Source organism: Temnothorax americanus, unplaced genomic scaffold (assembly GCF_048541705.1).
Source record: "Temnothorax americanus isolate GAGA-0224 unplaced genomic scaffold, ASM4854170v1 Scaffold87, whole genome shotgun sequence".
NCBI classification, from domain to species: domain Eukaryota; kingdom Metazoa; phylum Arthropoda; class Insecta; order Hymenoptera; family Formicidae; genus Temnothorax; species Temnothorax americanus.
In genome coordinates this window covers 455,760-469,131 of record NW_027509810.1, presented here as the reverse complement: position 1 = coordinate 469,131, position 13,372 = coordinate 455,760, and the positions used below count along the sequence as shown (strand labels likewise).

Genomic DNA, 13,372 nt, shown 5'->3' with positions numbered 1-13,372 from the left:
TAAAAAGATATAAGTTTCTATTGATTTTATTTGAATAACAGATGCAAATAGTAGTTGCTTTATATATATTCAAATATAAATTAACATGTAATTAACATGTTTTTTTAAGAAGATGCAATGCGACTTTATAATTACCAGATAATTTGTAAAATAAGGAAAATAATCTGATAAATCTGGGACACTCATTACATACAACAGAATCATACAAGAGAATTATACATATAACAAAATTAACATTCTCTATTTTATTACATTCATTACATTATTAAATTTTCTACAAATCTTTGCTAATATCGTTAATAAACTTTCTAATACGGCATATAACTGAATTATTTTTAATTTGTAGAAAGGTGAAATGACCCACGTCTGTAAAAAAAATGTTAAAAATTAACATTTTCTTATTACTAAATGAAAGCAATTCATATAGTTAATCCGATTACTTATGCTAAATAATTAAATAAAATATTATGTATCATCTTACATGTCTGTTGCTGTATATCCAATACCGATCTGCCCAACCTGCTTGCAATCATTTAATATAGTATTTAATATGTAGCGAAGATAGGAGGGACATTTCTTTGCAACATATGTGATAGGATGACGTTTCGATTTTGCATATAGCACGACTGATTTTTGATGACTACAGAGATCTGGTAGCAATATAACAAAATCAATTAGGATAAAACGTAAATTACCTATTTGCAATTTTATATCAAGCATTTGACATAATTATTTTATACAATGTTCGATATAATTCTTAAATTCAAAAACACTCGAAATAATAAAAATAAATATAATATGTTCAATATACAAGTCAATAAACTACTTTACCAATTTTCAGATTAATTGCAATTCTCTTAATTCTATTAATAATTACTTGTAACATACCCAATAATAGATATTATTATTTATTATAGTATTGTCAACTTTTTGTAATAATATAAAATAATACCAGCAAATTATTTATTGTTAAATATTTATTAATAAATATTATTAATATCTATATTAATGAATATTTAACAATGAATAATTTGCTGGTATTATTTTATATTATTATAATATTATTAATATCTATTAATGAATATTTAACAATGAATAATTTGCTGGTATTATTTTACAATATTACAAAAAGTTGACAATGCTATATTTAGTTGCATTATTATTACCAGTCTGGCTTAACGGGGGGCCAAGCAATGCACAATCAGGTTGAGGACGAGTTCCACCGTTCACGTAATAGTCCGCTGTTCCCGTAGATATCGGGGAGCCATATACACCCATGTCCGTGTGGATGACATCGACCCACGCAGCATCGTTACGCGTGAGGTAACATCCGGGAAGGTAAAAAATAGGATTCGCTGGATCTAATGCTGCAAACAATAATTGTACACTTAGAAATGTTTTAAAATAATATGTATATTATAATGCACCGTATATGTATATACATGAAACTACAAATCATAAATTTCTTAACAGATTTCTTGCCAACTTCTCGTTAACGTGATATAATTGATAAATGAAGGTAAAACAGGCTGCGTTTCGTTATTCACTGCCAGTACTAAAAATCTATAGTGTATGTGACGTAAACTACAGATTTTCAGTATACTGGCAGTGAATATCGCAGCCATAAAATATAATTGTTATTTAAGAATAAACAATTTTAAAGTAATAAAATAAATAAAAAATAAAAATTAGAAATAAAAATTAATTTAATAAAAATAGAAATAAAAACACTTATTAAAAATAATGTAATTATACCTGTGATTCGATATATATTGAAGACGTTGCATTTACCGACGAAACCAGCAATGTGAGCACCCAAGGAGTGCGCTACGATGTAAATTTTTGATACATTCAGGCCGCTATCCACAAGCAGTTGTATACTTCGTGCAAATAAACTTCCTACTTTTTCAGCATTTCTGAAAACGTTGTCGTAAGTGCCATTAGAGTATTTACTCCAATCGAGTAGCACAACGTTTTCCGTTCTTCCGTAACAAAGCGCTAATATAAAATTATAAACGTACATTAATTCTCATTGCTTCTTGTTGATTTTGTAATGTTCTAACAGACAAACGCTATACCTTCCATCATTAACTGAACATTTGAGTCTTCTGGAAATTGCAAATACCCATAAACGTAAAATATTGTCCGTTTATTATCATCCAACACACTGAGTAACGTCTGTGGCACTGTGATGGGATAGACGATTGTTGCAGGAATTTCAATATTGCTGAAAAGCGAGAATTTACACTAATTATTATTGTTAATTATTATTTGGACATTTAGCTATAGATACAAACCATTTGTAATAGAGTAAATTGACACCAGATGCGAAATCTAAATCCGGTTGATCACCTGAGAAATAACATGCGCACGGTATTAATACGCTCTCGACGTTTGCAAAAATAATACGTGAAAAATACACATTTACAAGAACACGAAGAACATTGGCCGTGTATTATCCTTGTCGTAAAAAATAATGCAATATACAGATATACAACTGACGGTAACATTTTAAGTGAAACTGAAATGAAGACTCTATTACAAACTGTGAGAGAGAAACACGTTTTTAATCCAGACCTCGACTGGGGCGTGCCGATATGCTACTCTACACAGAAACCAATTCCAACGTAATATATATCCATGCCACCTGCCATATAAATGAAATTGCGACATAAGTTAAATTATGCTGAATAAGCGTATACATGGCCGCCGGCAGTACCGTATTAATTCACTTTCTATATTTCCATAAAAAAATATAAATATGTATATAAAGAATTAAAAAAGTCAAAAGCGATAAAATTATATATTTGGTAATTTATCTGACTGGAAGGTTACTACTCGTGATAAAATGTTATATGCTTTGATAGTTAGAACGATACGTAATTGTGATTAAATGTTTGTTTCCAAACATATATATATATATATATATATATATATATACTTTATATATATATATATACTTTATTGATATCAATCATTTTATTTAAGTTTCTTTGTTTAATCATTAAGAATTGGTTAAACGAAGAAATTTAATAAAATAAGTGATATCAATAAAACATCTTTTATACATATATTTGAATACACAGATAGATGAATATTTAGCCAATTCATAATTGTTATGCATACGAATGCAGCGTACATGTGACATTCACTTTATTGTGCTTTATTATATTTTACGAAGCCATGGTCAATATGTAGGTAAATTTAAATTAACATGCGGTTTACAATTTTTGTATTACCTATATATATTTTTTTTCGAAGCTATAATTGCATTATATGATTATATCATCGATGGCTTTCCAGTAACATCTGCGAACAGCGTGCAACCGTGACTACCATGATTTTACGCTCACACAATTATCGCGAAAAATGTCTTCTATGAATTTGCGATATGCATGCGCAAATATTTGATTTTTTATTATTACTCACAAACGAGAATCTTTTATCTTTGACATTAACGCCTTTGTCTCTCAAAAAAATATTTTTCTATCAAGAGTAAAGAAAATTATCTACCTGTTTCAACTAACATTATATTAATGCATTATTTGCGTTACGCAAAACATAAGACAGAAATTCCTGTGAAAATTATTTGTTGTAGCATATTATACGTGAAAAATATTCTAATCGCATTTCCCAGTTCCATTCGTATAGAGCTCGATAGATATATCGCCGCGTATTTTATATAAATAAATATAATCCTCTAGCACCAGAGCACCTGGGCCTCGCCGCGTCGCCCCGTGTCCAGTCAAGCTGAGCCGAGTCTGAGTCGCATCTACGTGCGTGTCGCACGGACGAGATTAATAAATCGCGCGCGGGGTCTCTCCACCTTTCTCTCGCGCTCGTGCAAAAATTTACGGGTAAGCCCATTTGCCGTAGGACCGCGTAAATCACCGTCATTGTCTTGTTGCTTTATTACCCCTGTCCAGTGGGCTTCTCTCGCGCGGCCGCTGCCACCGCGAGGGACGAACAACGCGTATTCCATGCGCGTATGCGCGTGTGTACGACGCGACGTGTATATGCATCGTATATACACGTATATGCGGAACGCATCAGACCAGACGCATGCGAGGCGCATACATACGTGCACGCAACCGCAGAGGCGCGCGCGCGGAGAGCCACGGCAAACGAGGCGTTAGGCTAAGTTAATTCAACCGGCTCGCCTCCCAAGTAGCCGCGCCGCGGAAAACGTGAATCGCTCGTCGGAAGTGCACGGATCGTTTCTGTATTACCCCACGGCGCGATGCGGTGCGGCTGCAGCGTATAGAAGAAACTGCACGCGGCGGCGGCAGCGGTCGTTGTTGGCCGCGTCCACGGTGCCGCCAACAGTCGGGGATCTTTGATCATCAGAGGGGGATTAGGTCTAGGTGGATGAATATAAGTCAGTTCCCTACTCCTCCCCCTCCTCCTTCTTTTCTTTTTTTTCTTTTTCTCCTTTTTCTTCTCCTCCTCCTCTTTATTCTCCTGCTCCCTCCACCCTACGCGAAAATGACTAATGCGTTTCGCGTACCCGAGAATTACCGCGGGGATAATGCGAAGGTATGGGAGTCCCGTCTGTCGGTGGCGCGCCTCGGGACGCATTATGTATGGTAGCCTAATTTTATTGCACCATTCAGGGAACGCCGCGCGCTCCCATCGTGTGCGCGGGTTTCTTATTTTTCTATGGAGATTACGCGGCACGATCCGACTCTCTCTCTCTCTCTCTCTCTCTCTCTCTCTCTTTCTCTCTCTCTCTCTCTCTCTTCTCTCTCTCTCTCTCTCTCTCTCATCTATCTCTCTCTCATCTCTCTCTCTCTCTCTCTCTCTCTCTCTCTCTCTTTCTCTCTTTAGAATAATATCGAAAATTATGGTGAACACGTCGTCCTCATCAGGTTGTCGCAAATCGATAATTTCACCGGTGCAGGGATCATCGCGGTGGGTATTAATTGTCACGAGAAACGAGTCTATATGTTTTATAGATATGTAATATGTACGATTTTTATTATATACATCAGATATTATTAAACAGTAATCTATAATAAATATTTTAGGGGAAGTGCTATTTGCTCTAAATAATCTGCAAACATACTTAGACTATTTTAAAAAACTGTAAGTTTACACTGTTTACAGTAAAATAAATTTTGATGTAGAAAGCTTACTCACAAAAGGTATTTTAACACACACACAGTCAGTGTATACTTATTATATTTCATATTATATTTTGTGTTCGCATATTATACTTATAATTCGAGAAAAATTGGAAGAGTAATACTAACGGGTTGTCGCGGCGAATGCGAAAGCGCACCCTCGATGATGAGTCGCACCGCGTGCAATTCTCACTTACTCGCCCTCCCGCTGGCGTTGCGTCGTGTTGCGTGTATCTCCTCGCCGATACACATATTCGCGAGATGCAATCGTCGCTGCCATCGCCGCAGCGGTGCGTAATAAACGGCTTCTTTTGCAGCGCGTTTGCGGCGGCATTCGCCGTTGTTATACCGGCCATCGCCTTCCTATATTGGTATACATATTCCGACGATTTAGCGTGCACGCCGTAAAAGGCCCACGACTCCGCGCCGCGTCCTTACCTCGTGAATTGAGAAGAGCGAACAGCACCGGCACGATACACCGTTAACCGCGAAGCCGAGCCCGGACTCCGCCACCGGGAGAGTAAGGTCGCGAACGATATCTACGACATGCCGATTCCGCATGAACGAACAGAAAATACGATGTTGCACTGTCCCCCTCGACCAACCCTTTCCTCTTTCTCTCCCTTTCTCGCGCGACTCCTTTCCTCCGCGTGCTTTCCTCTCTCTTTTTCCCTCGCTCACTCTCATTCAACCGTTTCGTTTACCTCGCGAGCATATTTATGACCCAGGAAATAAAACGGCAAATGCACGGTGGAGGCTCATTTGCAAGATTCGCCTAAATCTAACTCACGAGCGTGGACACCGTGTAATGGACTTGACTCTCGAATCACTGCTACGGCGACTCGAGCTTGTCGATCTCAGTGCACTGCTAAATTATTGTTCCCTTCGTTATTCAAGATATATGTCTCTCAGTATCGTGTTTTATTATTCTAAATATCATTGATAATAATTTCTAATCCATCGAGTATCAACTGGACGTTATAAATAACATATCTATACTAATATATAAAATCCTTACGGGTGGTGTATGTTTGAACGTTAATAACTTAAAAACTATTGGACCGAATTTTTGCCACAAGTATATGAAATAAGGGTAGAATTTTCCGGGGAGTGCTATAGGGTGTGTAGTTTTTTATTACCGATTTTCTGGAAACCGATTTTTTAAATTCTTTATTTTTTAAATATTAAAAATATTAAAAAGAAATTGGTTTCCAGAAAATAGGTAACGAAAAACTATACACCCTATAGCACTCCCCGGAAAATTCTACCCTATTTTATATGATTTTAATACAAATTTGGTCCAATAGTTTTTAAGTTAAAAACGTTCAAACATACATCACCCGAAATGTATGTTTGAACGTTTTTAACTTAAAAACTATATTGGACTGAATTTTTGCCACAAGTATATGAAATAGAAGTAGAATTTTCCGTAGAGTGCTATAGAGTGTGTAGTTTTGACGTAGAACTACGTCATATTTCACTTACCAATTACCGATTTTTTCCATTGGTTTTTTAAGTGAAAAATTGAGGTTATGTGTTCATCGCGAGCGAGCAATCTCAAAATTCCCTAAAAAACGCCAGGGTAAACCAAAGGATGATGTTGCTAATTGGTAAGTGAAATATCGGAGAAGCAGAAATGACTCAATAGTGTGAAACTTGAGTGGAAAAAGACCGGTTATATACGACATGTTTAATCCATGAAATCATTTATGCGGCCCATTTTGAAATTAGAGACATTTAGTTATGATTCAAATTATACGAATATCAATTTCATCCCAAAGTAATAATTTGGAAAATTGATCCAATATGTGATCATTGTTAAGCAAAAAAGTTTAAAACTTAAGCACCTAAAATGTGTTATTCATGTGTAAAAGTTAAATTACCGTCTTTAAATCAACCCGACTCCTTATGGAATTTCTTTAAGAAAAACGACTCCCGGGCGAAGCCCGGATAACCAGCTAGTTTCCTATAAAACTCTGGATATAATGAAATACTTTCATTGATTCTTCTGTAATTATAATATTATTAGTTTATGTTGTAAAACATAATGAAGAAATTAAATTATAACGCGGAAAGAAATAAAATTTATGCAAAAACTTTGGTAAATAACGTTTACGACTAATTTATGAAATTAAATACAATAATAAGTGTATAATCAATTAAAATCACGTGAAGCGAATTAAAATAGACATTTCGATTTATTTCGTCGCAAGCGATAATACTTTACTTAATTTTCTTAGCGCGTGGCACACCAAGTGCGCAATCGCCCTTGCTGAAACTGCTCTCGTCAGGTGTCCGCAATTATATTCAAGATTACGCTCAGATGCGATGCTGCGATAATGAGCGTAATCACGAATGCCTTGCATCTCGCCAAAGAAGCGTAAGAAATCTGTACTGGATGGCAAACTATGAGATTTTATTCGACTAATTTTTGCAGTCGCTTTATTGCAAACTTATTTATCTACGTTATATGATTCTTAACTTTGGATATTTTTGCACAATAATAAAGAAATAGTTGTAGTTTTGTTAGCGAAATTAAGTTTTGATAATATAAATCTAACTGCAAGATTAAATTGCCTGCAGATCAAGAGTTTATAATTTAATTTATTATTTGTTATTTTTGAATTTAATGATATTATTGTGATCAGAGAAAATACAAACATTCTGTACTTTTTCTGATTTTATTTCAGATAAATGAGGCTTACTTTACACAGTTTCTAAATTGAGTGTTGTTTGGTCGGAAAAAAAACAAGTTGTCAAAAGTATGCGATTCTTTCTACTCCTCTTTTCGAAGCATTGACAGCATAGGTTAATGCTCTACTGAGCGTCTTAACCTGCAGTTGCAGCACACAATCATAGTAATGACTATTTGAAATAGACACAGGCATACGCTGACTACCGTTTATCCTCGTCACACCCTGATATTCTCGTGACCGCAAGGTGTGTCTGCAACTATGGTTTCGCCAACGCGGGCGGCACGATCTGTGGTTTTTTCTTTTTGTTGAAAGTATCATTAGAGTTTGAAGCTACTGAATGCGCACGTTTCGTTTTCGCTGCGGCGTTAATGAGGAATTAGCTGGGAATATATTATGTTCTGACGAAAATTTTTAACCAATCCGTGATAAACGTGAGAACTAAACAATGTAAAATAATTAGGATTCAGCTTATTGTTAGTTTACTGCATTTAATTGATTACGTTGATATGACATCATTATAACTCTAAAGCCCTTTGCACAATAGCCGATAGTGATAGCGATAGCGACAGCTACAGCTTTGTCGGCACCTTTGTCGCTGTCGCTATCGCTATCGCTATCGCCTATTGTGCAAGGAGCTTAAAGCTATCCAAGATCACAAAATTGTCAAGCGCATTGTAGAGTAAATTCGATATAAAATATACAAAAAATGAATTGTTTCCATAGAAATAACTGATCCGCGTAATTATTTGGACTTACAAAACCTAGGGACCAGAGCTCAATACTCTGCGAACATTCACACATTTACACATGACACATACACTTATGTATACAATCTTTTGTGATTAATAGTGAATAATTTTGAGCAGAAATAGAAGCAAAACTTAATTTAGGAAAAAGAAGAATAAGTTCCGATTTTTATATGCGTAAAAACTTTTTTTATTAAGTTAAACGTTTATAAAAACTTAAGAAATCAAGAACAAGTTTTTGTCAAAACTTCTACATTGATATTGATTCATCGTCGATAAAGATATACAAATTAATTGTATAGATAAAATCTGTGCATTATAACGGACTGCATTTAATTTTTGTATCTTATTAGTTTCACATAAAAACCACCTTAGAATATGTTTTTGTCGAGGCATAAATTTATTTTAAACTTATTTCATTATTGATATTTGGCATTAAACTGAAAAAAACTTTTTTAAATCAAATATCCACGCGTTCTACGTAAGAATTGCAAAAAAGTCCAAATTTATTAAAATTTCATAAACTAGTTACATTTAATGATACCTTATCTTCTTCGACGACGGTCCGTCTAAATTTATCACAATGAATTTTTAGTTAATTGTAAGTGCAAAAAGTCGATTATAACTATAAGTTTAGCCGTCAATAGATATCACCGACGGCATCACGACGCGCGAAAAAAGGGTGTGAAAAGGCACGGTGCAACCTGCTGGTCCCACGAGGCTGCCGTCTTTACGGTCCGCGGCAGCGGCGGCGGTAGACGCTGACGACATAGTAGTCTCTACTGCAGCATCCCCGGCGTTCTTTACACGCCGCGCGGGATGCGCGTACACGCGTGCCCCGGCTTCCACACGTCGCCGGTGCCGGCGTGCGAACACGAGCGACGAGGCCGAGGCGAGCTCATGTGGGTGCGCCGTTCGCGTGTGGTAAGGACGTTCAGTCGGTCGGTCGAGTAGTGCCGAGAGAAAACGAAGGTAGATTGGCGCAAACGAAGCGAACAAAAGAGGGAAAAAGAGAGAGGAAAGGGGAGAGTATGCATCCGCGTATCGGTGTTGTGAGACAAAGAGAGAAAGAGACACGGAGGGCGATAGGGAGAGCGAGGGATACACCTAGCCGGAGAGCGAACGGGCCGGCCAGACTGCAGAAAGAGGGAGAGCAATCTCGCGCGCGCGACTAGCATTAGTAGTAGTAGTAGTAGTAGAAGTAGCACTAGTGGCTGTAGTGGTAAAGTAGTAGTAAGGTGTACCTTACTCCGGTGAGCGGAGGCCGTTGTCAGTTCTCCCGAGACCATAGGCTTGAGCCATCGCGAGATCTCCCTCTTGACGAACTCCCACCGCACGACAATTCATATAGTAGCGCCTCGTCAAGGTGACACCTTGATTGTCATCCCGGTTTGCTCTCCTCGCGATCGCAGGATCCCACGAGTAGAAGGGAACGAGAAGGCTGCTGAGAACGAGTAGAGAGAAATATAAAAAGAGAGACGGGGGAGACAGGAAGGGAGAAGTGTTTGATTATCAAGATGGACTTTTTCGATGTTGACTTAGATATCGCGCAAAAATTTATATAATTAGAAAAGAGACCGACAGTCAATAGACTTATTAAAGAAATACGCGTTTTGTTTTGACTTTATTAGCGCCCTGCTCGATAATAATAATTAAGTAGATCTGAAGAAACGGAGTTGATTGAATAGGTCACGGGTCACGCAAGTCGAAGCGAGCGGCGCGGCGGGGAAAGAGTTGAGAGCTCGCAACGGCGAGTACATCTCATTAGGCGAGAGTGACAGTGGAGTTTCGCGCGTAAACGAGGGGGTGGCTACCATTCGAATTGATCAGTGAGGAAGTGTGAACACGAGTGTGGTAACACGACGAATTTGCACGTTGACGTCGCCCGACTGACGCTGGTGAACAAGGTAGGATTTACTCTTCATCACCGAGATTGCGGCAATATGTTCCTTACGCAATCTAAGATATTGATACTATCTATTATACCATTCTCGGTGTATTCCCCGACGAGTAGCTGATGTGAAATGACTCTTCTACAGACTATCTATTTCGCTACTAGTATTTATCAAAATACCTCCTTTCTCCAGTTGGAAGACGTTATTGCTCAATTGCGTTTCGGCCTTTAGGAAACAAAACGTGACGCGTCCGAACCTTTCAAATACCATTCCTAAATAAAAGTTATGATAAGTCAATATGTTAAACGCAAAATGCTTTAAGTATTTGCGTAATTATAACTTCGTACGAAACTAAGTACGGTGAATGTTTTTATCATGTAATACACGCACGCTGGCGCATATCTCTTCTTTTTTTTTTACATTTGCGGAATTATATGTCGAGAAATTACTTCCAGTTTTCTAATACAAACGAACGCGTTTGATCTGGTCGAGAAAATAACGCGCAGTCGATTCGCGCAGTTAATACGTAGAGAGTTCCTTGGGAATGACGGAGCGTCGGCTGACATTAAGTTTTACTCTCTCTTTTAGCCGGCTCGTATAGCGGCATTCGCGTATACATGTGTACGCGTACACATGCGTGTGTCTGGGAGCGCCGGAGTAGGGCGATTTGTCAGTCAATTTCTTATCGGATTAGAGGCACTTAATGTACGATTATACCAGCGCCGGGCGCAGGTGCACCGGCCCTAATCTTGCTTCCTGCAGCTCATGTTGCCCCTTGCTGCGTGCCATTCCAGCCGCTCTAACACTGAACGCGTTTCGCGGCCTATCGGGATAAGTTAACACGGGGTATCCTTTACAACGGCTCCGATAGCGATTTACTGTAGCGATTTGCCGCGGTTCTCTCCAAGGATCGTTAACCTGCAACAGTGACCTACGGTTTTTGAATTCTGTTCTTTTCAGTTACCTTTCTATGCTTTCTGCTTTTAGGATGGCACAATATATGTTCGTACTTTCGAATGGGAAAAAGGACGATTAGACTGTGAGAAAGAGAATTAAACACACAGTTTCAAAAATTTCATCGAAGTAGGAATTGTTACTCTAAAAAAGGAGATTAATAGGTATTATGTATAAAGTATTTTTATTTTCGTGTATATAGAACAAGAAAGTGTCGGAAGGATTATGTTAAATTTACATAAAGGATTCAATGATAACGTACATTAAAATGAAATTAATCTTGTGCAGCATAAAAATGAGGAGATGTATATGTATCGGTTAAAAACTTATCGTTATAAAAATTTATTGCATCTAATTCACCAAAGAATTTGTTACGTTACGGTATAATATTTCATCAGCAATTTCTATTTTTAAAAATCTAATAGCCAAATGCGTATTTCAAATATTAATTCTGAAAAAATACATAAATCTCATTATCGAATACTTTGAAATATATAAATTGTATAAAATGCATATCTTTTGCAATATGTTAGACATTTAACAATGTATTCGTTCGAAATATGCATGTGCTCGTTGCTGATGAAACGTGTTATAAACTGTTGATGAAACAGACATAGTTAATAACATAATTGTCATGATGTTACGTGCTGTAGGTATGTTTATAAGCAAGTAGTAACCCGATGACATCTTTGCGGTACTGTTACCGCAGCAGTGCTAATTCAGCGCACACGATCCGTGCAAATGACCTCAACCTCAAAATTACATACGTATTCGACGCAATTTATGATATCAAGGATAAGGCTTGCTTGTAAAAACAAAATTAATAATTAGTTTGAATAGTTTGTGCGTGAAAATCATTTTCTTTTAATTTTATTTAAAAATTTGATTTATTAAGTTATAATTGCGATATAATAAAATTCTGAAACTAATGAAAACTGGAAAACTATTGTGTTACATCTTTCGTATTAATGTTTCGCAATGAGAATTGTGAAATATTATAAGAATTTTAAAAGACATTTCGTAAGAATTTTGCCACCAGTTTTACGGGATATTTCGTTCAACTCGAGCTCCCGTTATTGAACCAATCTGCTCAATTTGTGCTCGTGAACCACTTTCATTGATCGTTTATTCGCTCATTTAAATCTGAAGCGCAATTAGCATCGAAATGCAACGCTCGCTCTCACTTTCGATGATGAGTCGCCAGCCTGAATCGGCAACCGCAAAACCATCATCGTCAACGGAAGGTAATAAGGATGACGACGAAGAATCGCCGCGTTTCCTCGCTTGACTGGGTAAACTCGGCGACTTTGTCGGTGCGGATATTTCTTTGCCTCGCTTGTTGTCGTTGTAAGGAGTGTAGGTTTAGTAATGCCGCAAAAAGCGCCGGTGTGCATCCTTCTAATCGCTTTGCATTCTTGGCGCGGATCCCATTTTGTTGTAGAGCGAATACAGACGCTGTAGCTTCCGTTCAGCAGAAAGCAATCCCTGTCGTAAGGATTCTCTTCCCACCTTTTTTCCGTTCTGCCGTTTTTCTATTTTTTTTCTCTTGCTTAAATGCTGAAATATATAGCAAACTATATTATCTCTTCTCACATAAAAATCATATTCTATATCGAAATAAGAAAAATTTATTTTAAAATGCAAAAGAAGAAAAATATTTGTTATATTTTTACATGGCATTGGATGATACTTTTGCTGATAATATTTTAAAATTATGAATTACTTTTCCATAATATTTCTTTATTTCGTTAATTTAAAATTAATGCGTATGCATTCTTTATAGTTTTCGATTTCAAACGTTTATGATAGAAATTGTATTATGTGTAGGTACATTTATGTTAAATAAATTACGTAAAACGTGTATTTATTTTAAATACACTACAATCAAGATGTAGTTTTACTCGTGTAAATAAATTATTAAACTATATAAAGAAAAATATATACATAAGGATTTGTTT

General features: G+C 36.9%; 1 protein-coding gene and 1 long non-coding RNA gene across 3 annotated transcripts in view; both read right to left on the bottom strand.

Moving 5' to 3' along the window:
- Window positions 1-238: 238 nt before the first annotated feature.
- Window positions 239-2,591, bottom strand: LOC143907727 (lipase member H-A). 2 transcript variants are annotated; one of them, XM_077424634.1, is made up of 7 exons: window positions 2,429-2,591; window positions 2,298-2,352; window positions 2,079-2,227; window positions 1,756-1,998; window positions 1,167-1,367; window positions 482-650; window positions 239-366 (listed from the first exon to the last, which is right to left on the bottom strand). In XM_077424634.1, exons 1-7 carry the CDS (start codon window positions 2,508-2,510, stop codon window positions 336-338), a joined length of 930 nt encoding a protein of 309 aa, XP_077280760.1. In that variant the 5' UTR covers window positions 2,511-2,591; the 3' UTR covers window positions 239-335. The 2 variants fall into 2 exon arrangements, with proteins under 2 accessions (XP_077280760.1, XP_077280761.1); XM_077424635.1 differs by lacking the exon at window positions 239-366 and having other exon boundaries at window positions 478-650.
- A 9,007-nt stretch (window positions 2,592-11,598) lies between these two features.
- Window positions 11,599-13,372, bottom strand: part of LOC143907731 (uncharacterized) — a 201,708-nt gene continuing 199,934 nt past the window's right edge. The window contains exon 3 of the long non-coding RNA XR_013259954.1: window positions 11,599-12,971. This is a non-coding gene — a long non-coding RNA (uncharacterized LOC143907731). The remainder of the gene's footprint in view (window positions 12,972-13,372) is intronic.